The sequence below is a fragment of the Scyliorhinus canicula genome, chromosome 18 (assembly GCF_902713615.1).
Source record: "Scyliorhinus canicula chromosome 18, sScyCan1.1, whole genome shotgun sequence".
Lineage (NCBI taxonomy): Eukaryota > Metazoa > Chordata > Chondrichthyes > Carcharhiniformes > Scyliorhinidae > Scyliorhinus > Scyliorhinus canicula.
In genome coordinates this window covers 59,121,701-59,149,337 of record NC_052163.1, presented here as the reverse complement: position 1 = coordinate 59,149,337, position 27,637 = coordinate 59,121,701, and the positions used below count along the sequence as shown (strand labels likewise).

At 44.5% G+C, this 27,637-nt stretch overlaps 1 protein-coding gene across 2 annotated transcripts; it reads left to right on the top strand.

The window, feature by feature from the left end:
- Positions 1 to 1,285: 1,285 nt before the first annotated feature.
- LOC119953448 (protein NATD1-like) lies at positions 1,286 to 27,378 on the top strand. Of its 2 annotated transcripts, none has more exons than XM_038777744.1 (3): positions 1,286 to 1,463; positions 17,820 to 17,938; positions 24,529 to 27,378. In XM_038777744.1, the coding sequence occupies exons 1-3, from the start codon at positions 1,316 to 1,318 to the stop codon at positions 24,643 to 24,645; spliced, it is 384 nt and encodes a 127-aa protein (XP_038633672.1). In that variant the 5' UTR covers positions 1,286 to 1,315; the 3' UTR covers positions 24,646 to 27,378. The 2 variants fall into 2 exon arrangements, with proteins under 2 accessions (XP_038633672.1, XP_038633673.1); XM_038777745.1 differs by lacking the exon at positions 1,286 to 1,463 and adding an exon at positions 17,485 to 17,536.
- The last annotated feature ends 259 nt before the right edge of the window (positions 27,379 to 27,637 follow it).

Genomic DNA, 27,637 nt, shown 5'->3' with positions numbered 1-27,637 from the left:
TTTGGGTTGAGTTTGAGGGTTGGCTTCACAATGAGGGATGGTGTTGGATTAGGGTTGTGTTTGGAGGTTGGGTTTAGATTGAGGTATGGTGTGGGGTTAGGGTGAAGTTTGAAAGATGGATTCAGTTTGAAGGTGTTACGTTTGAGTTGGGTTTGAGTTCGGAGGTTGGGTTCAGATTGAGGGAAGACGTTGGGTTTGGGTTATGGTTATGTTTGAGGCATGGTGTTGCATTTGAGGTTAGGGTTGAGTTCGAGCGACAGTTTCTCGTTTGAGATTTGGGTTAAGGTTGAAGATTTGGTTAAGCTTGAGGGATGGTTGGTTTTGAGTTTAGGGTTGAAAGATGGTGTTAGGGTTGGGTTTGGGGGTATATAGAACATAGAATAGTACAACACAGAACAGGCCCTTCGGCCCTCGATGTTGTGCCGAGCAATGATCACCCTACTCAAACCCACGTATCGACCCTATTCCCGTAACCCACACAACCCCCCCTTAACCTTACTTTTTAGTACACTACTGGAAATTTAACATGGCCAATCCACCTAACCCACACATCTTTGGACTGTGGGAGGAAACCGGAGCACCCGGAGGAAACCCACGCACACACGGGGAGGACGTGCAGACTCCGCACAGACGTTTGTTTGGTTTGAGGTTTGGGTTAATGTTGAAGGTTGAGTTGAATTTGAGGAATGGTCTGGGTCTTATTGAAACTTACAGGATACTGCAAGGCCTGGATAGGCTCCGAAAGTTAGTGATTTGAAAGAAACCTGTTGGACTTTAACCTGGTGTTGTAAGACTTCTGATTATGGTTATGAGTTGTGAGGGTTGTGGTGGGTTAGGGTTGAGTTTGAGGGATGGTGTTGGGCTAGGGTTGAGTTTGAGGGATGGTGTTGGGCTAGGGTTGAGTTTGAGGGATGGTGTTGGGCTAGGGTTGAGTTTGAGGGATGGTGTTGGGCTAGGGTTGAGTTTGAGGGATGGTGTTGGGCTAGGGTTGAGTTTGAGGGATGATGTTGGGTAGGGTTGAGTTTGAGGGATGGTGTTGGGCTAGGGTTGAGTTTGAGGGATGGTGTTGGGCTAGGGTTGAGTTTGAGGGATGGTGTTGGGCTAGGGTTGAGTTTGAGGGATGGTGTTGGGCTAGGGTTGAGTTTGAGGGATGGCGTTGAGTCTGGGTAAAGGTTGAATTTGAGAGATGGTCTAATGTTTGGGTTAAGGTTGGGTTCAGTTTGAGGGTTTGGATATACGGGCACGCAGTTACCACGCGCTCCCACATGAGACGCCACATCCGGGCCCCTCGCGCAGTGGAAGGTTCCAGGCGGCCATGTCTCTCAAGGCTGTGGCTAACTTGTTGATGGTGACTTTCCCCAAAATGAGCCGTTACCGCTCGGGGCCTGGTTCCGCTCACACCTCGGCGGACCAAACCGTCACACACGACCGAACAAAGCAGCAGTTTTCAGTTAAGATGGCTGGTAAGTAGTCTGGGCTGGGAGCGTCTCCGATACGAGGAGAAGCAAGAAGAGTGCGACTAGGCCGAGCTCCCCGGTGAATCCTTCCTTCCTTTAGCGGGATCGTCGCCCTGATCCCGGGCCACTGAATAAATCATGAGGCATCTGTTGCGCAGACGCACAGCCGGCCTCCCGAAGGAGCGGACGCTAATGCGCATGAGTTTATTCTCACCTTCACCCTCACTGCCAGACATCACTTAACAAGACCTTTGTCTCGGCTGTCATTCATTGGGATGGATTTCGGGGTACAGGTGGTTTGCTAAGTAAAATTTTTTTTTGTTTTCTAAACACTTTCCTCTCGCCACGTGCTAATGCAACCGAATTTGGGAATTAAACCAGCAGCCCAGTGGCTATCACACCTTTATCACTTGAACTATTAAAAAAAACTAAAATATTTTGTGGATTCATCATATACTTCAGAAGCCATGGCCGAAAAAGCATTAAGAGGGCTCCTGGGTGTTTGTTTCCGTAAGAATTGCCTCCTGCATGCCTTTTCCTCCATCTTCAAGTCTTGAGTGGCAGAAAGAAAATCTGGAGATGGGTCCCCAGTGAAAGAATGTGCTGGGAATTCAGGACAAGGTTCCATATCAAGTGGACAAGTTGCACAAGACTCCAGGTCGTAAACCACAACCATCAAAATACCTGCATACAAGAAGCTCTTGGGGAATGCCAGATAATATGGGTCGTCTGCCAGTGAGTCCAGTAAGTATCTTCCCTCTGCTGTGCTTTCCCATGTACTTTGAGGGCAAAATTATGAGGATAGGTTGCAAAAGAGTAGCTTGTTTTCTTTTGAGTACAGAAGATCAAGGGACGATCTGATCGAGGTGTTTAAAATGTTAAAATGATTCAGTAGGATAAATACAGACAAACTATTCCTGATGGTTGGGAGGGTATTGAGATTGAAGTTTCATCATCTTAAAATTAGAGGTAGGCTATTTCGCAATTCAATGAGTAAGCACCTTTCTCACAAAAGGATAGTGGAAATATGGAATTCCCTCCCCCTCGTATCAAAAGGATTCTGGGTTACCTGGAGGTTTCAAGACTGAAATCAACAGGTTATTTTTGTTATGCGGGGGATATAGATGGGGTTGGTGTACAGGCCAGTCATAGCTGTTTTAATTGAATGATAACTCAGTCACAAATGGCCAAGGAGCCTATTTGTGCTGAAGTTCTTAAGAATAGGCACACAAGAGTTGGAGTCCAGAGAAGTCCGGGCTGTCTTTACAGAAGTTGTTAGAAATATTACAGTGTTTAAATATAGATGATACCGTGGACTCTAACATTACTCTCCAGTAACTTTGTGTTTATTCTTGTGTTCTCTGCACAGAAGATTCTGAACTGTCCACAGTACAGAGCATCATTGCACCAGAAGTTGCTCAAAAGCTGCCTCTACTAGACTATACCAAACCATGACACCCGCAAAATACATATTTCCAGTGCATTGCAATTACCAGTGTACACAAAGTTTCAGCACGTCTGCTCCAATCTAATACTTCACTCTTTTACCAATATAATGTGCCATTCAAGCTCTCGCCATGGTACAGATAAGTGCCGCAAAGGCTGCTCCAGAGGAAGGAGATATAATGAAAGGAAATATTGAAAATAAAAACAAAGTGTTGTAAAAACTCAGCAGGACTGGCAGCAGGAACAGAGTTAATGTTTCAGGTTGATGGCCTTCCGTCAGAATGGGTTGAATCTGCGAGACCTATTCACAGAGAGACAGGTTAGAGAGAATGAAGGGAACAGAGAAGTTGAGTATGGTTGATGGGATCTTTCCACACCATGAAGATGATGAGCCAGAGAGCAGGGTCTGTGTGGAGTGAGAATATTGGAATTGGGTAAAAATGTCCACTGTGCGGTGGGGGAAGATCCCGTGGCCAAACAGTGGGCGTGGAATTGAAGGTGAGTGAAAAAGAACTCAATGTTGCACTGAGCTCTATTCATTGAATTGGGGGAGTAAAAGAATAAAACTAACTCTTTTGCTAAGGACAGATAGTTCAGGGCCAGAAAGGAGAAAGCATGGAAGTATCATGAATACAAGGTAAGAGGTCAGATTAGAAGAAAAGAATGGTCAGTGACAAGTGAGGGGAAGAAAGATCTGGAGGGGCATTGGCAAACATAGGTTGTTGGAGCTTGTGATGCTTAATACTGAAAGGAAGAACAATGTTTTCAGGTGTTGGTGTTATGATCTTGTCAAGAACAGTAATCTTTGAAGAAGAAACCTGAAATTCTGGTCATTTATTGAAAGAATGAAGCTAAAATTTCCATGATTTAAAACAAAAGAATTTTTACCAAACATTTGATACTCTTTTGGGTAACCACTTGTACTCTGAAATCCAGATTCGACATAAGCTATGCATGAATTTACAGGAAAACTGCAGTTGATTATTATCTAAGTTGCACAGTAAATGGCAAATACAAATTGGCCTGGCAGTCCACTGAGCATAAATGTCATGAATCTCAGTCGCAAAGTTATTCCAAACTTTGTCTTCCTCACAAAGGATTTAAGTTTCACTTCTAGGATTTAGCCTGATCCCCAGCCAACAGCAGCGGACAGCCAACCCGAGTTGCACAGCCTTCACCAAAAATGGCACACGCCTGCAGAAGCTCCTCAACTCTGCTTACAACAATTTGGATGGTGTAGATCTATCAATGTTATTTTCAAGTAACAGAAACTGCTGCAGCAACTGTATAATCATCTATTCTCAGTTTCTAGATTGAACCGCCAACTCCTTCAATCTACCTGTACTGCATCACTGGAGTCATCATCTGAGCTCTGATGGCTCTTTGTTCTTTTATAGGTTTCAACCAGTTTGTCTCCCCAGAGGTTTTGGCTTCCAATTTCAGTCCTGATGTCCTTAAACTGGAAGAGTCAGTTTCCTTTTCAGTTTCCCTTTTCAATTGGGGTCTGTCTCAGAAAATACAACCTTTTTGAAGCCACGGACCCCTTTTGGGAAAAAGCTCTACTTGTAGTAAATGTTTCTTCGCAACAGTTCTGAAAAGTAGCAATTTCTTACCATAGTAACCATTTTAACATGGCTTATTACATGCTGTACAATTAACCTTTACATATTTCACAATTACACATCTACAGGTGGAATTAGAATGGACGGTTGGTTTTTTCATTTGTCTGAGACATGATAGGCTGAATAATCCTTTTTCTGTGCCGTAAATTTTCTATGGTTCTATATCGTATTGACAAAACTATAAAGACGTAAACAAAGCAAAAGTGAGTAAATGTAACAATTGTGATTCACAGGACTCAAAACATCATTGATTTATCATGACTCAAAACGACTATGTAAAAGGCATTAACCATGAACTAATAATTTGTGTGTTGGAGCCTATGTAGCCCTCTTAATTTGTGAGTGATTTAATTTTCAAAAAGCAGCAAAACTTTAGTCTTAAACAAGAAAAAGGTTTATTACAAAACACTGCTGCAAGGTACTTTAAATGAATATTATTAATTAAATACATACAAAGAGTAAATGTAAATTAGGATAAAATATACTCGTGAATGTGAAATTCACACCCTTTTGAGATACAGTTGCAGGATGTAACTTGCAAAAGTGTTGGCTGTCTGGAGCGATGGGGTGAAGTTGACGAATTGTACTTAGCAGCTATGGTGGTATCTGTAGTTGAATAGCTAGAGATTGACTTTGTAGGTGGACTCAGCAGGTTAGCTGGTTTTTGGGAGGAGAGAGAGTTCTGCAATAGTTCTGCAGTTTTGGCACTTGCAAATTGCCTGGACTCTTTCAACAGAACAGCAGTTGATTTCTAAATGCCTTCCTTTTTGCTTTCCCCTGGCAAAGAACCTTCTTGGATGATGTCTCTGATTTCTTCCTAGGACTTTTGCTCAAAATGGCTGTTCTGAACCAGACTTTATAATATTCAAAATGGCTGCTCTCCCAAACTTTTGAATCCATGTTATGTATTGGGTTAGCCCAGTTCTTGGGCATTGTCACATCCATTGTCTTTTGGCTGAGGTAATTAACCTTTTAAAATGTCTCAGCCATTAAATTGAATGGCTCCCACTCTTCCAGGTTTGGTGAGATAGGAAAGAGCTATTCACACGGAAACCATTGTCAGTGGGTGTCTGTTTATCGTTGTTGAAATGCACATTGAATTTTAAATAGCTGGGTATATTTTATTTGCAATTCGCTTGGAGTCTTTTAGAAGCTTTGCAAACGATACATTTCTAAATTATCAGGTGACTTGGCAGCCATTGATTTGTTTTATTGGATTTGTTTTGTTTTATTGTCACGTGTACCGAGGAACAGTGAAAAGTATTGTACTGCGTATAGTCCAGACAGATCATTTCATAGATGAAAAAAACATAGGGCATACATAGATACACAATGTAAATACATAGGCACAGGCATTGCATGAAGCATACAGGAGTGCAGCACTACTCAGTAGAGAAGATGTTTGAAGAGATCAGATCAGTCCATAGGAGGGTCATTCAGGAGTCTGGTAACAGTAGGGAAGAGGCTGTTTTTTAATCTGTTAGTGTGTGTTCTCAGACTTTTGTATCTCCTGCCCGATGGAAAAAGTTGGAAGAGTGAATAACCCGAGTGGAAGGGGCCTTTGATTATACTGCCCATAATGCCCAAGGCAGCAGGAGGTGTAGACAGAGTCAGTGCATGGGAGGTGGGTTTGTGTGATGGACTGGATGGTGTTCACGACTCTTTCTAGTTTCTTCTGGTCTTGTGCCGAGCAGTTACCATCCAGGTTATGATGCAGCCAGATAATAATAATCTTTATTGTCACAATTAGGCTTACATTAACACTGCAATGAAGTTACTGTGAAAAGTCCCTAGTCGCCACATTCTGGCGCCTGTTCGAATACACAGAGGGAGAATTCAGAATATCCAATTCACCTAGCAGCACGTCTTTCGGGACTTGTGGGAGGAAACCGGAGCACCCGGAGGAAACCCACACAGACACAGGGAGAACATACAGACTCCACACAGACAATGACCCAAGCCAGGAATCGAATCTGGGACCCCGGAGCTGTGCAACAGTGGTACCCACTGTACTATCGTGCTGCGAAAGATAGGATGCTTTCTATGGTGCACCTGTGAAAGTTGGTAAGACTCATTATGGTCAAGCTGAATTTCCTTAGGTTCCTGAGGAAGTATAAGCGCTGGTGTGGTTTCTTGGAGGTAGCATTGACGTGGGTGGACCAGGACAGGCTGTTGGTAATGTGCATACCTAGGAATTTGAAGCTGTCAACCATCTCCACCTCAGCCCCGTTGATGCAGACAGGGTGTAATACCTTGTTTCCTGAAGTCAATGACCAGCTCTTTAGTTTTGCTGACATTGAGGGAGCGATTGTTGTCATTACACCACTCCACTAGGTTTTCTATCTCCCTCCTCTATTCTGATTCATCGTTGTTTGAGATCTGACCACCTACGGTCGTGTCATCAGCAAACTTGTAGATGATTTCCAGTGGCGCCCATTGTGTGAGTGGTCGCACACAGGGCAGTTCCTGCTTGAAGGCAAAGAAAAGAGCTCTTTTTACCCAATATTGGGTGGAATTTTGAGGAAAAGGTTTAGGTGAAGGTCGGAGGAGTAGTTTCCCCTGGCAGTAGTATGTCTGCTGGTTACCAAACCCGGCAGAAGGTGGTGAGAGACCGGGCCAAAGAGTTGGAGGAAACCTGTGGTGCAGCAGCCAGTGTAACAATGACTGAGGGGGAAGGGCTGGTGGAAGGTGGAAAGCCCCACATGAAGCAGTTGATGTCTTTTATTAAGGAGGAATTCTGCCAACAGAGGAAGGAAATGAGGGAGGATCGCTCAAAGGCCATCAAAGGAGCTGTGTCACCCCTGGAGAGTTTGATGGAATGCGTGGAGAAGTGTTTGAGGTGCAGTGGTCGCAGATTCGGGAGGTAAAGGAGTGATATCGGGCCACAGCAATTGTGCGGTGGCTTTGCAAGGCGGCGGTCGGGCTCCTAGGAGACCTTTGTGAAACATTTGAGGGCAAAGGTGGAGGAGCAGGAGAATACCTGGAGAAGGCAGAACTTGCGAATAGTGGGCCTGCCTGAAGGAGTGGAAGGTGTGAGTGCCACGAGTACATCTCAAAGATGCTGGCGGGGCTGATGGTGGAAGGGGTGCTAGATAAGGTCACTGAAGTGGATTTTCATTTTCAAGTGCATAGGTCCCTGAGGCAGAAGCCTAGAGCTGGGGAGCCGCCATGTGTGGTGATCGTGAGACTCCACAAATTTGCAGAGAAAGAGAAGATTTGTGTTGGGCCAGGGAGAAGAGTACCTGGGAGGGGAATATGGTCCGAATTTATCAGGACATCAGGACATTGGCGAAGCGGTGAGCAAGCTTCAACAAGACCAAGGTGTTGCTGTACTGGCAGCGGATCAGATTCGGGGTGCTTCATCTGGCAAAATTATGGGGGATATTCGAAGGCCGGGAATATTATTTCAAGACCCGAGAAGCGACTTCATTAGGGACCATAAACGGGGGAGAACAGAGTGGACAATGCTTGTGATCCGGGATGCTGACACTTCGTAATGGTTGGGAGCATGTTTTTAGTGGGGATTGGGGGATTTTTGTCTCCTATGGTTTGGAGGGAGTCCTTTTCTGGGTTTGCTGTTTGCTGTTGGGATTGTAAGGGGTGGTAGGGGTGAAACGTTTATGTGGGGATGGATGTTCCCATCCCCCCCCCCCTGTTTTATGGGACTGTTTGTATTTAACATTTGTTTGTTTGCTTTTGGGGGTGACGGCCTTGAGTTCTGGAGCAGTCTTTGTTTGGGAGGGTGAGGGTAAGGTCAGCAGGGAGCCTTCCTTGAGCTGAGGAGTGGGGGTAGGGGGAGGACATTGGGAAGTCCTTTTGAGCAGAGGTTGCCACGCTCGCAAGTAATGCTGGTAAACGGAAGTGAGGTGGTGGGTGGTCTGGTGGGGGGGAGAGTTGTTGCGGGGAAGTTGTTGCGACATGCTGGGGGATGAGAGATGACATGGTCAGGGGCAGAGAAGGGGGCCATCTTGGATGGGCTAGGTAGAGGGTGGAATTAAGGGGGCTGGAGTTCAGTGGGGAAGATGACAGACGGTAGAGGGGATTGGAGGTGTAAGCCTTCGGTAAGGCTGGTAACATGGAATGGGGACTCAATGGGCCAGTTAAAAGGTTGCGGGTGTTTGCACAACTTAGGAACTTGAAAGTGGTGGTGGTCTTTCTGTAGGAGACACACCTCCGCGTGAAGGACCAGGTTAGGTTAAGGCAGATTTTCCACTTGGGGTTTGATTCGAAATTGAGAGGAGTGGCGATTTTAATAAGCAGAAAAATGGGATTCGAGAGTTCATAGGTGGTGAGTGATCCGGGTGGGAGAAATGTGATTGTGAGTGGGGTATTGGAAGGGGCGCCGGTCGTGTTGGTAAATGTATATGCCCCAAATTGGGATGATGTGGGTTTTATGAGGGGGCTGCTGGCAATGATCCCGGATTTGGCTACGCACCAGTTGATCATGGGAGGAGATTTTAATTGTGTTCAAGAGCCGAGGGTGGATAGGTCGAGCACCAGGTCGATGGGGAGGGTACGAATGACAAGGGAGCTGGGTGGGTCTATGGAGAGGATGGGTATGGTGGATCCATGGTGCTTTCAGAACCCAGGGAGAAGGGAGTATTCCTTCTTTTCACACGTCTATAAGGTGCCTTTGAGGATTGATTACTTTGTAGTGAGCCAGTAGATTTTGGTTGGGGTGGAGGGAGCAGAGTATGCAGGGATAGTTATCTTGGACCATGTGCCCTGTTGGCTGGAGATTCGGTTTAGATCTCGAGGGCAGAGGCTGGTTTGATTCGGGTTGTTGGCGGATGGAGGTTTTTGTGATAAGGTGTGGGTGGCGTTAAGGAGTATGTGGAATTGAATCAGAATGGGAAGGAGTCGGCGGCCATTTTGTGGGAAGCACTGAAGGCAGTGGTCCGGGGGGTCATTATTTTGTTTAAGGCTTGTGCGGATAGGGAAGAAAAGGAGGAATATGACCGTCTAGTGAACAAGATAATAGAGGTGAACAGGGAGTATTCGAGGGTTCCCACCGTGGACGAATTGGCGAGGAGGAAAATGTTGCAGGGGCAGTTTGACAGGTTGACAATGGGGAGGGCGGTAGGGCAACTGCATTGGGCAAGACGGGTGGTAGGACAACTGCATTGCGAAGACAGGCTGCGTCCAGGGAAATATTGAAGATTTGGACTGGGGCTGGAGATGTGGTGTCGGAGCCGGGGAAGATAAAGAAGGCGTTTGGGGAGTACTACCAAAGACTACAAGGCAGACCCGGAGGGAGGTGGGGGGGGGGGGGGGGGGGGGGGTTACATGGGGCGGTTTCCAGACGAGCTGGTGTTTCCCCAAGTGGAGGAAGCAAAGAGGCAGGCATTGGAGGAGCACCTAAGTCTAAGAGAGGTGCTGGATTGTATCGGGTATGAAGTCGGGGAATGCCCCAGAGCCGGATGGGTACCCGGCGGAATTTTATAAGGAATTTGCAACGGACCTGGCACTTAACCTGTTGGGGGCGTTTAATGAAGTGCTGGAGAAGGGGGAGTTGCCGGAGACGATGACACAGGCAGCATTCCCTTCCCATAACCACCGGAATTATAACACATAATGGCAAAAAGGAGTAAAACTGCACAGACCACATTTCACATAATCGGCTCAATATGTTATTGCTCGTACAGGATTACGGACTACATACACCCCTGTGCTCCCATCTCACACACCCTTGCAGGAGAAAAGACAACAATAAATAATCAATAGCATAATCACAAGTGAGTAACATCTAAGATTCTAGAAGAATTACAGGATAATAACACCATGTATGAGAAGGCTGAGGCTAAGGCATTGAACACTGCTCAAGATCTCCCAAGGATTCCAACGAACGAAGCACCTTCACTTCCATCAAGCTGTCGCTCCCGACGTTCAGGGAATCCTTTTCCTGGGCCCCGTCCTGGGAGTTGACCCGGCCACCTCCAACCCCTTACCCCGAGGATCAAGAATAACATAATATTGGACCAGTGATTGGAGGGCCTAACCAACCCCTGATCTCGGAGACTGGATACATCGTGCTCCATTGAACCTGATGAACCCAACCTAAAGCATAGCAGCTAATTTTCAAACTCAATCAGGAACTCGCCTCCCAATCCTCACTAGGACCGGATTTACCAACATATTGCCTGGCTCCTACCTCTTGAATCCGTCAGGATAGATGACACATCATGCAGCAGGATTCCGATGACTGGAAGGTGGGCCCATACCAGGGAGAGTGCTTTTTGAATGCAAGAACTCTCATGTACCTCACCGTTCTCCTAAGGGTAACACGTAAATCTTCAAAGTGAGCTCTAACAACCGGAGAGCTGAGTTTCTCTTCCAGAACAACGTTTTCAATAGCCACTAGCATCTGAATGCACACATCACCACCGAAGCGAGAGCCCGCTCACCAGCAACAATACCACTGCAATGTGGGCCCCACCCCAGCCCACTGCAACTGCCACAATCAGACGATGAGTTTAATGATTTATCTCAGCTTTTCTCCGCAAAACACCAATCAGGACACTCCAGGGGCATAGCGCAAGCCATGTATCCCAAGAAAATCAACTGTTCCCAAGTTGAGCATTTTTGCCGTTGATATTTTCCAGATTATTTTCATAATTACTGTAAACCTGATTGTATGTTGTGGTCACTATTTGCGAGATGATCTCTGACAGTAATGCACTCTACTTGTCCAATGTCATTTCCTAGAACCAAATCCAACATGGCTTCCTTTCATTCTGGATTAGAGACGTTTCGATCATGAAAATTCTTCTGTGCACATTTCAGAAATTTCTCTCCTTCCCAACATTTTGCACTGTGTTAGCCTGGTCTGTATTGGGATAATTGAAGTATCCAAGTATTGTTATAGAATTATAGAATTTAGATGACTTCCGGTGGCGTCCTCGAGGAGACAGGTTGCAGGTCGGATCGCTCCCGCCCGAGATGGGCAAACGGACCTTTGTCAACGGACTTTTTTGGGACCTGGCAGCCTGAATCGGTGGAGAAGACGATAGGGAAGAGGCTTCCTTTCCGGGGTATGGGCAGCTGGACCAGAAGTGGTTGAGTGGAGCGGCAAGGATCGAAGCGGGAGCAGCGGGGACCCCAGGCCGGGCGGCCAAGCATGGCGGACGGCGGGGACCGGGGAGCGGAGGCTCACTGGCCAAGGGAGGAGCAGATGGAGTTCTTCAAGAACTGCTTCGCCGAGCTGAGGAGGGACACGCTGGACCCGATGAGAGCGGTGATGGACCGAATGGTCGAGACACAGGCGGCCCAAGGGAAGGCGCTCAGGGAGGTCGAGGTGAAGCTTTCCAGTCAGGCGGGCACGGTAACGGAGCTGGAGCACGAGGTGGAGGAGCTGAACGCCCGTCAGAGGAGGATGCAGGAGCAGCTTGAAGAGCTGGGGAACAGAGCCAGGAGGCAGAATTTACGAATCGTTGGCCTCCCCGAGGGCTGCGAGGGGTCAGATGTAGGCGCATACGTGACGGGTATGCTTGAGGCGCTGATGGGACCGGAGGCCTTCCCTCAACCCCTGGAGTTGGATGGGGCACATAGAGCCCCCGCAAGGAAGCCCAGGACGGGCGACCGACCGAGGGCCTTGGTGGTCCGCTTTCATCGGCTTGCTGACAGGGAACGTGTGCTGCGATGGGCCAAGGCGGAGAGGACCAGCAGATGGGAGAACTGCGAGGTGCGCATTTACCAGGACTTGGGAACGGAGCTGGCCAAGAGGCGTGCAGGATTCATCAAGGTAAAGGCAGCCCTCTACAAAAAGGAGGCGAGGTTTGGAATGCTATATCCTGCAAAGCTTTGGGTTACGTTTGAGGAACTCCACTACTATTTTGAGACACCAGAACAGGTTTGGACCTTTATTAAAGACAAGAAGCTGGACTTGAACTAATGGCCACTTAGTTCTTTCAGTATTGTACAGTGGCGGCGGCCTGTTAACTCAAAATTGCTCTGATTAGGACTTTTACTAAAAGAAGAAGCTGGACTGGAACTAAAGGGCTTGGGGCTCTCAGACCTTTGGTGTGGCGGCGGTTTGTTAAACTATCCTGTACTGTAATGTTTTATCCAAGATTGTTTTCAGCCTGGACAGAGAGTGGGGGCTGGAGGGCGCACTGTTTAGGGTCCTTTGGGGGGGATTGCAATGGGGGAGGGGGCCTGTGCTTGGTACCTTTTGGCGCGAGATCGGGGCCTCTGATAGGGGGATGGGCTAGGGGCTAGTCACGGGACTTGAAAGGGCACGGTGGGATACAATTACGTTAATGGGTCCCTGGCGTGTGGGGGGAGGGCCTGAGCGCTGGGACGGGAGACAGGTAGGCGCCAAGGGCAGGGGTCAGTGTGGCTAGCGTAGGTCAGGGGGCACCAGGGAGATCGGAGAGGCGGGGCGGGCTAAGGCCAAGTGCAGGGCTGACCTGGCAGGTCAGGCCTTGGGGAGTAGGGGAGACCAGGCGGAGGGGGGCGGGGAGGGGGAAGAGGGTTAGGGCCACGTTAGTTTAGTTGAACACGTGTGGCATGGGCAAACAGAGCTGGCAGGGAAAGTGCCTTATGGAAGGATCTTTGGCTTCAACACTTATTAACATGTTTATTCTTTCCCACTGTTCGTTTTCACTATGTTAAGGCTCTTTGCACAGGGCCATTTTTCTCTCTGTAACTGTTACAAATTTGTCTTAAATAAAAAACTTAAAAAAAAAGAATTATAGAATTTACAGTGCAGAAGGAGGCCATTCGGCCCATCGAGTTCTTAGAAAGAGCACCCTCCCCAAGTACACACCTCTACCCCATCCCATACCCAGTAACCCCACCCAACACTAAGGGCAATTTTGGACAATAAGAGCAATTTATCATGGCTAATCCACCTAACCTGCACATCTTTGCACCTGCACAACCTGCTCTATTTTTGTTACTGCCTTTGAAATCTTCTAACAAATTTACTTACCTTTCTCTTTCACACTGTGCTGATTTAAAAAAAAAACAGAGGGCGGGATTTACTGCGCAACCTGCCACAGGTTTTTTGCCAGAGGAGGCGGCACACCAGCAGGATATTCTGGTCCCGCTGTTGTCAATGGGATTTCCCGTTGACTGCACTCCTCGTTGCCGGGAAACCCATGCGCCGTCAGTGGGACTGGAATATCCCGTCGACGTGAACAACCAGTAAATCCTGCCCATATAATTCCCCAATGTAACAACTTCCTCTCGCGACACGAGCAAAAGAGATTTAACCTTAAAACCATCAAGTTTATATTTGTGTGTATAATGTAACTCTTGATAGTCCAGAATATTGGCCAGAGTTTTATGTTCCCCCACCAGCGAGGGGGGACGGGGACGGTGAAATTGAAGGGACTGCATTCCCTCCAGATGTTCGCCTGCCCGGACCATGCAGCAATTGTATGCTGGGACAGGCAAGACCTTAGACTGAAGCCTGCCTTTGCTCCAATTGAGGCCATTAAGTGGCCAATTATTGGCTTCTTAAGGGCCGTTTCCCACCCAGGCCGGCAGAAGGATTGAACTTGTGTGGGATAAGGCTGAAAATCAAAGTATTACACGTCGGGCAGGGTGGGAGGTAGTGCGTTCATCAGTTGTGTGTCCAGTGGCTTCCGGATCGCTCCCCACCCCCCCTCCCCCACCCAAACACACCCTCGCCTCTCCCCAAAAACCCTGATTGTCCCTTAGCATCTTGGGACTCCTTAAACTTACTTGGCTCTTGGTGCCCGGACTTAGGCCCTGATGTCCTGCATTTTCTCTTCTGTCCACTGCAATGATGTAACTACAGGGACTAAAGAGCCTCTGGGCAGCTCCTCACGGATGAGGGGCAATAATTTCTGGACTGGCCGTTGACATTCAAATCCAAAGGAATTGATTACATTTATTTTCAAGCCATTAATCATATTTAACAAAAGGTGAACAAATAATTTGCAGTGAAATTAAATAAAAATAGTGCAAATGTTGACGAGCTGAAATAAAAGCACAAATGTTGGACACACTCACCAGGTCAGGCAGTTTATTTGGAGGGGGAAACAGAATTAATAACCATAATTTAATGTGAATCAAGGAAGTCCTGCCAGCTGGACTGAAAGCAATTGCCAAGACTTAATGGGCAGATAGCATGACTCTGAGGGTGAGTATACTGGTGGCTGGCAATTAAGAGGCCTCTGCCCTAGACCACTGTCCAAATCAAGATGGCTACCTACCTTTCAGAGCTGCTGATCCAGTACCAGTCAGAGGGAGGCACTCAGGCTAGAGGGAGAGGGTGCCTGGATGTTGAAGTGTCCTTGCTGGATATGTAATGATTTTTTTAATGCGCCAGAGCAGGGTGGTGTTGCTGCTGCAGGGGTGGCCATTCTTTAATTGTATAATAGTTATATATTTACGGAAAACTATATTATTTAACTCTTTAAAAGTTCACAACTGCAAGAATTAATCCTTTACAAATACACACAGTTTATTTCTGTTTGAATTCCTTGTCATTGTCAGAGCCTATGCTAATCTAAATTTCTTGGAAATTTCTCTCAGATTTTTCTCTGTTCTAAGTCTTTCAAACGGACTCATTCCATCTTCCAAAGAGTCATCTGGTTGACTCAGTGACTTAAAGAGAACAAACCATTTTTTATATCTTGGGAGTAACTTGGAATTTGGACTGCAGAGGTTTAATGCAAAAACTGCCAGTTATATTTATTGTGAACCAATCACCAAATTTGACAACAATGCTTCATAATTGTCAATTATTTCATTATTTTTCTTCCCCAATCAAATCAATATTTAGGTATTTAACTCAATTTGTTAAAGCACATATATTTACATAAAATTCCTTATGCACTATTTGACCAAACTAAATTAACCAAGCTAATGTTCTAACTTTGGAAACAAATTATGTTTTAATAGACACATTAACTTGTAGAGAAAGATGAAAGAAAGAACTTGCATTTACATGATGCCTTATCTAATTCTCAGGGCATCCTAAAATCATCACAACCTGACCAAGAGTAACCAGAAGATACAGATTGAACATTATTTTTTAATTCATTCAGGGGACATGGGCCTGGTAGGCTGGGCCAGCATTTATTGTCCATCCCTAATTGCTCTTGAGGGGGAAATTAAGTGCCAACCACATTGCTGTGGGTCTGGAGTCACATGTAGGCCAGACCAAGTATGGCCTGCAGATTTCCTTCCCTAAATGACATTCGTGAACCAGATGGGTTTTTACAACAATCGACAATGGTTTTAATTCCAGAATTTTATTGAATTCAAATGTCACCATCTGCAGTGGCGGAATTTGAACCTGGGTCTCCAGAGCATTACTCTGGGTTGCTGGTTTACTAGACCAGTGACAACATCGCTATGCCACTGCCTTTGTCATCCAGGGAACTCTGGCTTTGGTTGCTTTCCCGTTTCCTTTTTGTGGGAATCTGTCCTGATTGTACTTCTGTAGCTCCATTACTTTTTTCGTTACTAATCTTTGAGTCTGATTTACGTGGGTAGATCCCCCCTCAATTTGTTGAAATAAACCAACCTCCAGTTCAGTATTTTATTCTAAGTGGAAAGTGCCAGGGAGTGGGGCTAATTGGTAGCTCAAAGGGCAGCACGGTGGCCTAGTGGTTAGCACAACCGCCTCACGGCGCCGAGGTCCCAGGTTCGATCCCGGCTCTGGGTTACTGTCCGTGTGGAGTTTGCACATTCTCCCCGTGTCTGCGTGGGTTTCGCCGCCACAACCCAAAAACGTGCAGAGTAGGTGGATTGGCCATGCTAAATTGCCCCTTAATTGGAAAAAATAATTGGGTAATCTAAATTTATAAAAAAAAAAAAAAAAATTGGTAGCTCAGAGCACTGACATAGGCACAATGAGCTGAATGGCCCCCTTCCGTATTCTGTGGTTCTATGATTGTATAACTAATACATTTACTGAATATTGGTTGAAAAATTGCTTTTAAAATTTTGTTTCACAATGAGTGAAATTCACCCAAAAACGTTCTAAGTGCCATTTTGGACAAATTTGGCAGGGTGTTTCCCACTGGCTTTTTGAGTGAGAATTCACACCGATATTCATTTACATTTTATCATTCTGGGGGCCTTGGGGAGTTTCACATCAGTCTCGCTCAAACTTAGACATTTTTTCAACAGTGTGGAGCTGAACTCGCCGGCAAGACAGCTCCTCAGAGTCGGGGCCGCCATTTTGACCGGGTGCCCTGATCTCTAACTGAGCTTCAGGGTCCCACTGCCCCCTCCACCCACAGACAGTGTCCTGCACACATGAGCATTACCCAAGTGAGGACACCCCGCTATGGGGTTGCTGAGGGCCCCCCTTTTCAGGCCTCCCCAACCTCCCTTTCAGACTACTCCCTTTCAGGGCCCCCACCCTTCATCCCCCCACACTTCATATCCACTTCATTCCCAATGAAGTGATATGAGTATGGCCCCAATCAGGCCCTGACAGTGCCACAATGACAGTGGCAAGGTGCCAAGGCTTGCAGTGCCAAGGTGTCCTGCTGCTGAGGGAGCGCCAGGGGGGCCCCCTGCCTTGACCACTCAGGGGTCTCCAATGGCCCGGGAGGCCCCACCAGATGCCATTATGCCCGGTGTATGCTGAATCAGTTGAATCTTGCGAGACATATCTTGTGAGAGGCCTCTTCCCGTAAATTCCCGTACCAGCCTCCCCGGGCAGGCGCCGGAATGTGGCGACTAGGGGCTTTTCACAGTATCTTCATTGAAGCCTACTCTTGACAATAAGCAATTTTCATTTCATTTTTCATTTTCATTTCATTTCTTGCGAAATTCAGCGTCCTTGTGCCGGCACCAAGTTGGCTGCGACGAGGCCGCTAAATCATTCCAAATATTACAGATACAGTTTACAAATGCACTGTCTGATGCTTCTGTGTGTCTACAACAAAGACATTTGGGGTTCAACTCCTTGTCTAAAATTAGTAGTGGAATTAATTTTAGTCCCCTCATTGCCTTCAAGTGTTTTGGATTTGATTTGCCACTGCACAACTGACTGGTGAAAAATGAACAGCAAAGAGCGAGGTGGGTCCAAAGAATTATCTTTTTAATAATATTAACAAAGACCAACCAACTGCGTATTAATATAAAAATTAAATGTATGCCCAGAAATCTTTTTTCTGGCCAGAATGTCATAGAAGTGGCAGTATAACTTAGATCTGCCAACCCTCTATTGGTTTAAACATAAACTGATTAAGCTTCTGCTATAACAATGTCAGAGACAGTTCTTCAATTATATACATGTTATATACAGGATCATGTTTTACACATAATTACCACTGAAATAATGCTCGTTGTGTATTGACAGATTCTATAGAAGAAGCTGTTTTACAATACAGATACATTGGAACGAAAATAGTTGATCTGCACAGCACATCGGTGCCAGTTACGTTCAGGGGAAAAGGAATTGGTGGACATCTAGCGGAGGTATTGAATGTTGCCATAACATGTTTTAATTTTGTCTAAAATATATAATAATTTACATGTCTGGGATGATCAAGGATGAGAAGCAGAAATCTTGAGTCATCCGTGCCTCAATGCTAGTATTCTCACCTCTAATGTTCAAGTCCCAGTCAGAGACTTCAGTACCAAATCTAGGCTGACGGTCTAATGTAATATTAAAGGAGTGTTCCACTGCCAGATATGCTGTCTTTCAGATGAGCATAGGAAATGGAATAGATAAGCCATTGAGCATGTTCCACTATTCCGTGAGATCACATCAGTTCTATAACTTAACTCCTTATACCTGCCTTTGTCCCATTTCTCTTAATATTTTGGGTAACAAACATGTATCAATTATAGTTTAAAATTTATCGTTTATCTGGTATCAATTGCTGTTTGCAGTAGAGTTCCATATTTCTACTACCTACTTCCTGAAAAGTTGAGCTTCAGATTTTGGACTAAGCCTCCTAGCCTTAGACTTCCCACATTGCAAAGTGGTCCCTCTTTATCTCCCCTGTTAGCTCCCCTACATATCTTGAAAACTTTGATCAAAACTCTCCCTTTTAACCTTCTAAAGTCAAGACCAAACCAGCCTAGTTTGTTTAAACACCACTCGTAATTTAACCCTTGGAATCCAGGTATCAGTTTGGTAAACTTACACTACATTTCTCCTAAGTGTTATGGGCCAGGGTTTAGAGAACCCCAAAGTGTATCATGGAGTTCACCTGACCAACAACTTTTAATAGATTGTGGTTATGGGGAACACACAGGGCCACTCTGCAGATGTCATTCTACAGAACTCTATAGTACTTTTAAATTAAAACAATATGTATAAAACCAGTTAACACTTTATAAACCCACAGTAAACATCTTAACAACTATCAACACTAATCCTCCCCACAGATACAATATTCTATAAGTAAACCTTAATCTTTCCTTATTAACATCCATAAGACAAAAGACCATTTTTAAACACAGAGATCAGGTTTAAATTCACAACTGAGAGCAGTTACCACTGTTAAATTAGCAAGTGATCTGAAGACATTCCTTTCATACAGAAAGAAATCAGAATCACACCTTGTCTTGCTGGAGGCAGCTCCAAGTCTGCAAAACGAAACTAAACTCACTCTAGCTGCAAGTTCAAAGCGAAAGTAAAAGCAGACAGACAGCCTAGCTCCACCCACTTTCTGGCATCACTGCAGCTATCCAATAAACACCCATTTCTTAAAAGTACACCCACTACAGCTATTTTATAAAAAACACTCATTTCTTAAAGGTACTCTCACAAGACATAAGGCCGTAATATCCTTCTGAAGGTGTGGTTCCAAAACTAGTCACAGCAACCCATCTGTGGTCTAATTAGTGCTTTGTGGTGGTCTAATTAGTGCTTTGTATAGCTGGAGCATCATTTCTACCCCCTTGTTTTCTATACCTCAAGATACAAAGGCCAGTGATTCAGCATTCGTATTGACCTATTTGATTATTTTCTGTACCTGTTCATGTCATTTTAATGATCAATGTATTTTACCAAATATATACTTTATTCATTATTATTCATAAAATTTATAGAAGTACATTAGGTGACTGTTCAAAGTTGCCATTACATAAAATGCCAGCCAAATAACCAGGATAATAATTTGCCTTCAATTTTATAGACTTTAAGCTTATATAACAGTTCCACTTTGTCGCTAGTCTAATTCTTAGCTGAGCTAGCAGCATTAATAGTGATAAATGGGTCCGATATAATCATCATCACAGAGACATAGTAGAAAGATGAGCAAGGTTGTAAGATAAATATTCCAGAGTACAGAACATTTTGAAAAGACAGTCAAAATGGAAAAAGGGTTGGAATAGCCTGATAATGAAGGATGACATAAGGACAGTAATAAACAAGGGTTTTGGCTTAGAATATCAGAAAGTACAATCAATCTCTTCTTTTGACTTCTCCCATTTTACCTAGGGTCACCACAATGCTGGTTGATGACTCTTCTCCGTCTCCTCCTGTCAGTCACCAATTCCTCTTCCAATCGCATTGTGTTTCTGTGCCTTGCTACTCCATCTTTCCACCTGCTCTGACGCTTTCCTTTTCTTCTTCCTGGCAGTCCCATCTCTATCACTTGCTTCATCTCCATAATGGATGACCATACCGTTTCAGCTTCATCACAGATACTTCCTTTGATATGGTAGCACAGTGGTTAGCACATTGCTTCACAGCTCCAGGGTCCCAGGTTCAATTCCCGGCTTTGATCACTGTCTGTGTGGAGTCTGCATGTTTTCCCGTGTCTGCAAGGGTTTCCTCCGGGTGCTCTGGTTTCCTCCCACAGTCCAAAGGTGTGGATTGGCTGTACTAAATTGCCCTTTGTGTCCAAAAAAGGTTGGGTTAGATGGGGTTACGGGATACGATGGAGATGTGGGGATAGGGTTGAGGTGTGGCTTAGGTAGGGTGCTCTTCCCAAGGGCCGGTGCAGACTCGATGTGCTGAATGGTTTCTTTCTGCATTGTAAATTCTATGATTCTTTGATATTCCCACAATCTGCCCGAATCCTTTGATATGTTGTTGAAGATTTTGGCCTTGTTACTCAACACATCCATCCCAGCATCAGTATTTCAGTAGTATCCAGTTACTGTCCCTCTCTTCTTGATGCTGCCCAAGTTTCTGCACAACATAACAAGGCTATTTAACAACTGACTCATGGGTTCTCCCTTACAGCTTCAGTGATACTTTTCTATCACATTCCTTTCCACTGCACGTCTTCTAATTACTCTAACCACGGCTAACCTATTGATTAATTTCCATTTTCATTCTTCCATCTGCTGTTACTGCTGACCCTCAGTTACTTGAAACTACTCACTTTCTCCAAGTCTTCAGCTATAATTTTTATTCACTCTGTTCCTCTTCTCTAAGTCCAAATTCACAGTCCATAAATTGGGTCACTGGTTTACTGATCTTCGTACTTCTCCGAGTGTTTTTCTCCAGATCTCCAGAAAATCGGCCAAGCTCTCATCATCTTCACCTAATAGCTCCATGTCATCTGCAAACATCATTGACCATTGAACTTTGCATCTCACTTGCTGAATTAGAACATCCATGACAGTGAGAAAGAGGAAAATGTCGATCAACTTTGACTTTGAAACTCTCATTCTCTCCCACACTTCTTACTCTTGCCTGACACTCCTTACGCATGTCCTGTAATAGTCATATGCACTTCTCAAGAGCTTCACAAATTCCTGAACATCTCTGGACTGCCTCCCTCGGTACCAGGTCGTAAGTCTTCTCTAAATCGATTAATACAATCTTCATGTTGCATTGGCCTACCTGTGGCTCGCACCACAATGAGCGGGAGGCACCCTGACAGGTATCTGTAAGCACAGGGGGCATCATAGTTCCAATAATGTCTACCGGTTCACCCTATAATGGCCAACCTGGCCAGTGCATTACACAATGCAAGGGTCCACTTGATGCGGTCAAACATCTTCTTCTGTCCAACCATGGAGACCGCTGTGCCGGTGCCCGACTCCATTTCAAGCGGGTGACCATTTACCCTTATCGTCACCGTAATAGGCGCCACTTGGGGAGCTGCCACCAAAATGGTGACAGGAATCCTCCTCCCTCATCCTCAGGTGCATCATCCTTGGGCTCATCCAAATAAAAAATACAGGCCCTGGGTTGGACCCAGTTTCTGCCGGAGCGTCTGGCCCTCTGACAGGCCACGATCGTGTCCGTCATGGGGTCGGTGCTCACAATTCCTACACTTACACGGCTCCACATTCATCGGCTGTGGAGAAGGCTCTCTTCAGGAAGGAACTTCTGATGGCTACCAGTGTGGGCCCTTACGGCGCCCTGTCCAAGGCACGGTGGGGATACGGGGAGGCGCTTTTGGATGGAAAGGTGCGCCCCAAGGCGTGCACCTCCATTCCCTGTAACTCCAGCACTCCCTGTTCTGCGCTTTCTCTGAACAACGCTATGTGAATGGTCTGTTGAAAAGTCTGTGTCAGCTCAGCTAACAGTTTCCTTTGGGTGGTTGATGCCACAACCAGCCGGTCTTGTAACATTTCTGACAAAGTATCACCATATTCACAGTACTCCGCAATCCTGCGGAACTCAGATAAGAACTCGGCAAGGGATTCCCTAGTGGTCCTCTCTGCAGAGGTTAAATCAGTAACGTTGGACTATTACAGACGGGGTTAGATTAAAATGTTGTCCTGCCAAAGTCACAAGCTGATCAAACATTTTACTGTTGGGTGCTGCTGGTTAGAACATAGAACAGTACAGCACAGAACAGGCCCTTCGGCCCTCAATGTTGTGCCGAGCCATGATCACTCCACTCAAACCCACGTATCCACCCTATACCTGTAACCCAACAACCCCCCCTTAACCTTACTTTTATTAGGACACTACGGGCAATTTAGCATGGCCAATCCACCTAACCCGCACATCTTTGGACTGTGGGAGGAAACCGGAGCACCCGGAGGAAACCCACGCACACAGGGGGAGGACGTGCAGACTCCACACAGACAGTGACCCAGCCGGGAATCGAACCTGGGACCCTGGAGCTGTGAAGCATTTATGCTAACCACCATGCTACCCTGAAGCCCTACGTTTGGCTTCTTATCACTCCAAACGTGTGTGCGCCTCAGGCAGTTAGCATTTTTGGTGATGTTATTCGCCCGGAATTAATAACTCATTCTTTGTGCGTACTGGTTCCAACCCTCCAGCGTCGTGTCACATACATCCAGATGTCTGTAAAGAGGCATTGTGCAACAGCAAAAAACAACTTCCAATCTGTATTCAACAAAAAGTCCAAGGTTGCTTCAGCAGCGTAGACAGCTATCCAATTTTAATCCTCATTGCCAGTTTTTCGAGTGCCAGAAAGAAGGAACACAAGTTTGTAGAGTCAAGCAGAAAGTAACTTTAGTTATAAGACTATGTATGCAGGCCCCGGAGTTCACAACTGGTTCTCTCTCTAGCCAGTACCACACTGGCCAGCTCTATTTTTACAGCTGTACTGCTAATGATTGCCCCACCACCCTCTCATTGTGGGGAGCTCATATTTCCCAAGTAACAGGTGTAAACAACTGTCCCAGCCAATATGATCAGGGCAGGTTATAGTAGATATAATAATCATTTATTCCCCCTTAGCTTCACAAATATAAGGTTAACACAGGTTACAAAGTATATATCAGGCTATAATGGTCTCAACAACACCCGGTCCCTTTAAACGTACAGGTTGACTGTCATCAAACACACTTCCCACTTTGAACCCAAATTAATGTCTGTGGATTTCTCCTCAAAATCCCCTCAAATGATTCTTATACTGTGTGCCACCTTGTCTCACTGAACTCTGGCTTCCACACAAGGTATTTTAAATTCTGCTTTTGAAAAACCAAATCTTCTTTTAAACAATGCTTTCTCTCAACTGCTTCCATCAAAGTTTGGCTTTCATGTTTTACACCTCCCTCTTCAGGATTTATTTTATCTTAAAAGCTTTTATCCAAACTTTGAGATCCAGGCATTGATTTTTTTTACAGTTATTTCAACACACAGTGCATGAGCTGCAGTAAACTCTCACAAACTGAAAATCACTTCAGATATCTTTTTGGTGTCTCAGTCCTCTTCTCAGCTCTGCCCCTCTTCAATGAACAGTTCTCTGTTCTAGTACTTTTAACCTCAGGCTTCTTGGAAACGTCTCTTCATTTCTCTAGTTCTCTTAACTAGCTGGACTTGAATTCTCTGCACTTGTTTTCTTAACCATTACTCCATGCAAAGTTTCTAGCAAAGCTGAGAGAAGTGTTCTCTCTCTTGCCTTCTAAACCAGCTACATCTAGCAGAGCTGTGGGAGCTGCCTTCTCTCTCACTACCTTCTCTCCAATTGCAATATCCATCTAAAAATTAAACTCAAGTGCCTTCCTACCTTAAAAGGATCCCCCAGATGCGAAGAATTGACCTCATGTTTCTAAATTTTATTTACTCATCACGTCGTAACTCCTCTAAGCACAATAGAAGCACAGTTTGCATTGAAGACAAAACCCCCACACAAACACCTTTGTCCAGCAAGAATCTGCCTATAGGTTTACCCTTCCTTACATAGTGACACTAAATTAAATGCACCTAAAACTATATCTTATTTCTAATATTTACCAATACAAATATAAATCCCTCAAAACTACCACTGTTTTCCCATTCTTCGCTAATACTGCCACATTTCCCCCTCTTTCCCTATATTTCCTGTAGTCATTATTATATACTGGTATATTTAGAGATATTAAACTGAGATCCTTTAAGCCCTCCCAGGTGGTTGTAAATTTTCCCATACTGTGAAGAAGAGAAAGTTCTTCTTTGTGTCCTGGCCAATATTTATTCCTAAAGCAACATCACTAAATCAGATTAGCTGGCCACTTTATTCACAAATTGAGTTCCTTTTTTCCACAGTACGATAGGGACTACGCTGCAAAAGTAGTTAAAAGGCTGCAAAACACTTTGAGATATCCTGAGGGCTGTAAAGTTGCTATAGAAAGGCAAATATTTATTTACGCCAACCATCTTTTAATTTTTGTGGAACTGGATTTATTCACAGGCTGCCTTGAATTTTGTAGTAGAGGAGGATCTCAAGATGCGCATCAGCTGCTGGTTTGTAAGGAAATATGTGGACGATAATCCAAAGCCTCAGTACAGGGAACGGATAGTGGACTGACAGGAAAGATCATTGATCCCTTCAACATTGGTTTGGAACAAAGGTCTCCAACTTAACATTATATAAAGAAAAAGAAAAAAAAACATATGTGGTTTCAATTATATTGATCCCAGAGTAAATGAATTCTAGAATAGAACAGAGCTTTATTGTCCACACAAAAGTGGAAACCTGTCTTTGCCTTCACCTCCAATATAACAATCATACAGTCATTAGTTAAAAACAGTAAATATTTCATGTATGCCTACATTCATACATTTGTGCATAGAAAACAGACATTGTATACCATACAAACATAACTGCATTGCATTCTGCGATTAAAGCACTGCAATTTAAAAAAATAAAAACAGCAAGTTACATTTACATTATGTTATTTAGTAAGCTTATTGTACAGGGAACAAAAGACCTACAACAGATTTTTCCTCGCAATAGGCATTCTAAAGCGCCAGCCCGAAGGGAGCCTTTCAAATTGATGATATAAAGAGTGAGAGGAATCACCGACGATGGCCTGAGCATTCTTCTTAAGTGCCTTGTTAAATAAATTACCGAGCTGTGTCTGCTGTCTACCAATGAGTTTACCAATGAGTGGCCAAGTGTAGTGTTGACTATTCAGACCAGCTCACTTTTGCAGTTCACACTCACTTTACCATACCAGACTGTCATATTGAATGTTAAAATACTCTCTACCAGACTTTTGTACACCTTCTCTAAAACATCTTGATTCACTCCAAACCCTTTCATTTTCTAATTATAAATAGACGCTGACCTGCCTTTTTAAAGATCCAGACGGTATTCTCTGTGAAGCTTAGCTTCTGGTCTGTATATGTTCCCAGATATGTGAAACACTACAACCTCTATCAGTTGATCATTAAGATACAGAGCTTCACAAGTATGCAGGCCATTGTTATATCAAAGTAGCTCTTTGGATTTATCTACATTGATCTGCAGAGCACTCAATTGACAACATTATAGAAGGGTGGCAACATGTTCAATGTTATTATCGTTTACTGACAGGAATTTATATGTATATGTAGTATTATCGCTGAAGTAGATGCATAAGGTTGTGCTGATAGTTAAGTAGTTATGAGGTTGGAGGAGGCTTGTACAGACGGTAAATACCGGCATAGACCTTTTGGTTTGAATGGTCGATTTCTGTGCTGTTCTATGTAATTATATTATTCTATGTAAAAAAAAAAATAGGACTGGCAGAGAATTTTAAAGGGGCACTGAAAGAATTAAGCTTTGGGGGCAGTAAAAATAGGACTTAGAAAAATAGAAATAGGAAAATATATTTTCCGTAGTTGGTGATTCCTTCTGTCCTGCCATTTTCCTTTGGCCTTTCTTTGGCTGAAATGTATTTTAGATGGTTACTAATTCAAAAGTTTATTGTATCTAAGACAAATTTCCCTTCTCTGCACTGTGTATGTTACGGGAATCTTGAATGATTTAATTTAAATGTCTCAGTTCAAATTATATATACAAATCAAAATGTCTTTTGATAAAATACTAACTGTTTCTTACTTCACAGATGTTGCCAGACCTGAGTGCTTCTGCTATTTTCTATTTTTATGTCAGCATCCTTGCTACATTTTTGAAATACCATTTAGTCTTGTTCTTATTTACCTGAAATAAGCACTAACATTTATAATGTGCCTTCACTGTAACAAAATGCTCCAAAATGTTCGGCATTTGAATGAGACCTGAGGAAATAGGTGGATGGTGGCTGATACAGATGAGTTTAAGGAAGCTTTTGAAGGCATGGGGAGATGTAATAGGGTGAGTAAGGACAGGCTGACTGAATACAAGTAATTGGGTAGATCAGTCGATTTGCCCATCCTTTCTTTCCCTCTCTTCCTCCTTTTCTTTGATTCTAGATTTAATGCTATTCTATCCGGATGCTCCTGTCTTACCTTTGATGGTACTCAGTCGCATATTAGCCTGTGTCCAATTGGCATTGAGGGGAAAGAGAGCCATTAACCAACACCAAACTATACCACGGGCATATGTGGGCATTGAGGTCCATTTGTTGGGAGTTACCATGGCTCTGATCTTTGAAGGACCCCAATAGATCAGGTGTATTTCACCAACAAATGGAGGAAATGGGTTAATCAGATTGTGGCCTGGATCGCTAAAATAAATCTCATGTTAAAAAGAATGGGCGAGATTCTCTGCCCTCTCTGCAGCGTGTTCCTCGGCGGCAGGAAGCGGTCCGGTGTCGGCTGGCGGCGGGATCGTTTGGTCCCGTCGCTGTCAATGAGATTGCCCATTGAATCCACCCCATGCTGCTGGGAAACCCACGACAGGGCTGCGCCGTTGGTGGACCAGAAGATCCCAGTTGGAAGGTCTCGGCCGAATATATTTTGAAGTGCCTTTCTCCCCATCCTGTACGAGGGTCAAAAGGAACATCATTTTAATTTGATCAATTTTATTCCGTTGTGCAAAACCTTTGAGTTCACATATCCCAGTCTCAGAAGTTTACCTCAGCAACATACTGCCAATTCCTCAGGTCTTTTAGCTTCACAAGATAGAGTCAAATACCTAAAGGTTCTGTGGTATAGATATGAACCCTCACTGATGAGCTCTATGTATATGCATCCACTTAGAGTCTTGCTCTCAGATTCTTTTTTGTTACTTTTGCTTTGCTGAGGAGGTGTATGAATGCACTTTAATTAAATTAAATTTTCTGTTTTGATTTCATGCTACTTATTGTTTTTAATAAACTGGATTTATATTTTAGAGGATTAAACCAAGTTATTTGATAGAGCAATTATTCTTTTGATACCCTATAGGAGAACATGAGTGGGTTCATGAAAATTCAGTCAGCTAATTAGCACAAGATACCCCCTCTTAACCCCCTGGGAAATGCCATATTACTAAAAATTCTGAGAATAAAATAATCTGGTTAGTAGGGAGTAATAAGGACTTAGACATATGATTGCTGCTGAGCATGAGCACAAATGTATTGAGTATAAAACTTTAAAAACATGAAGGAAAT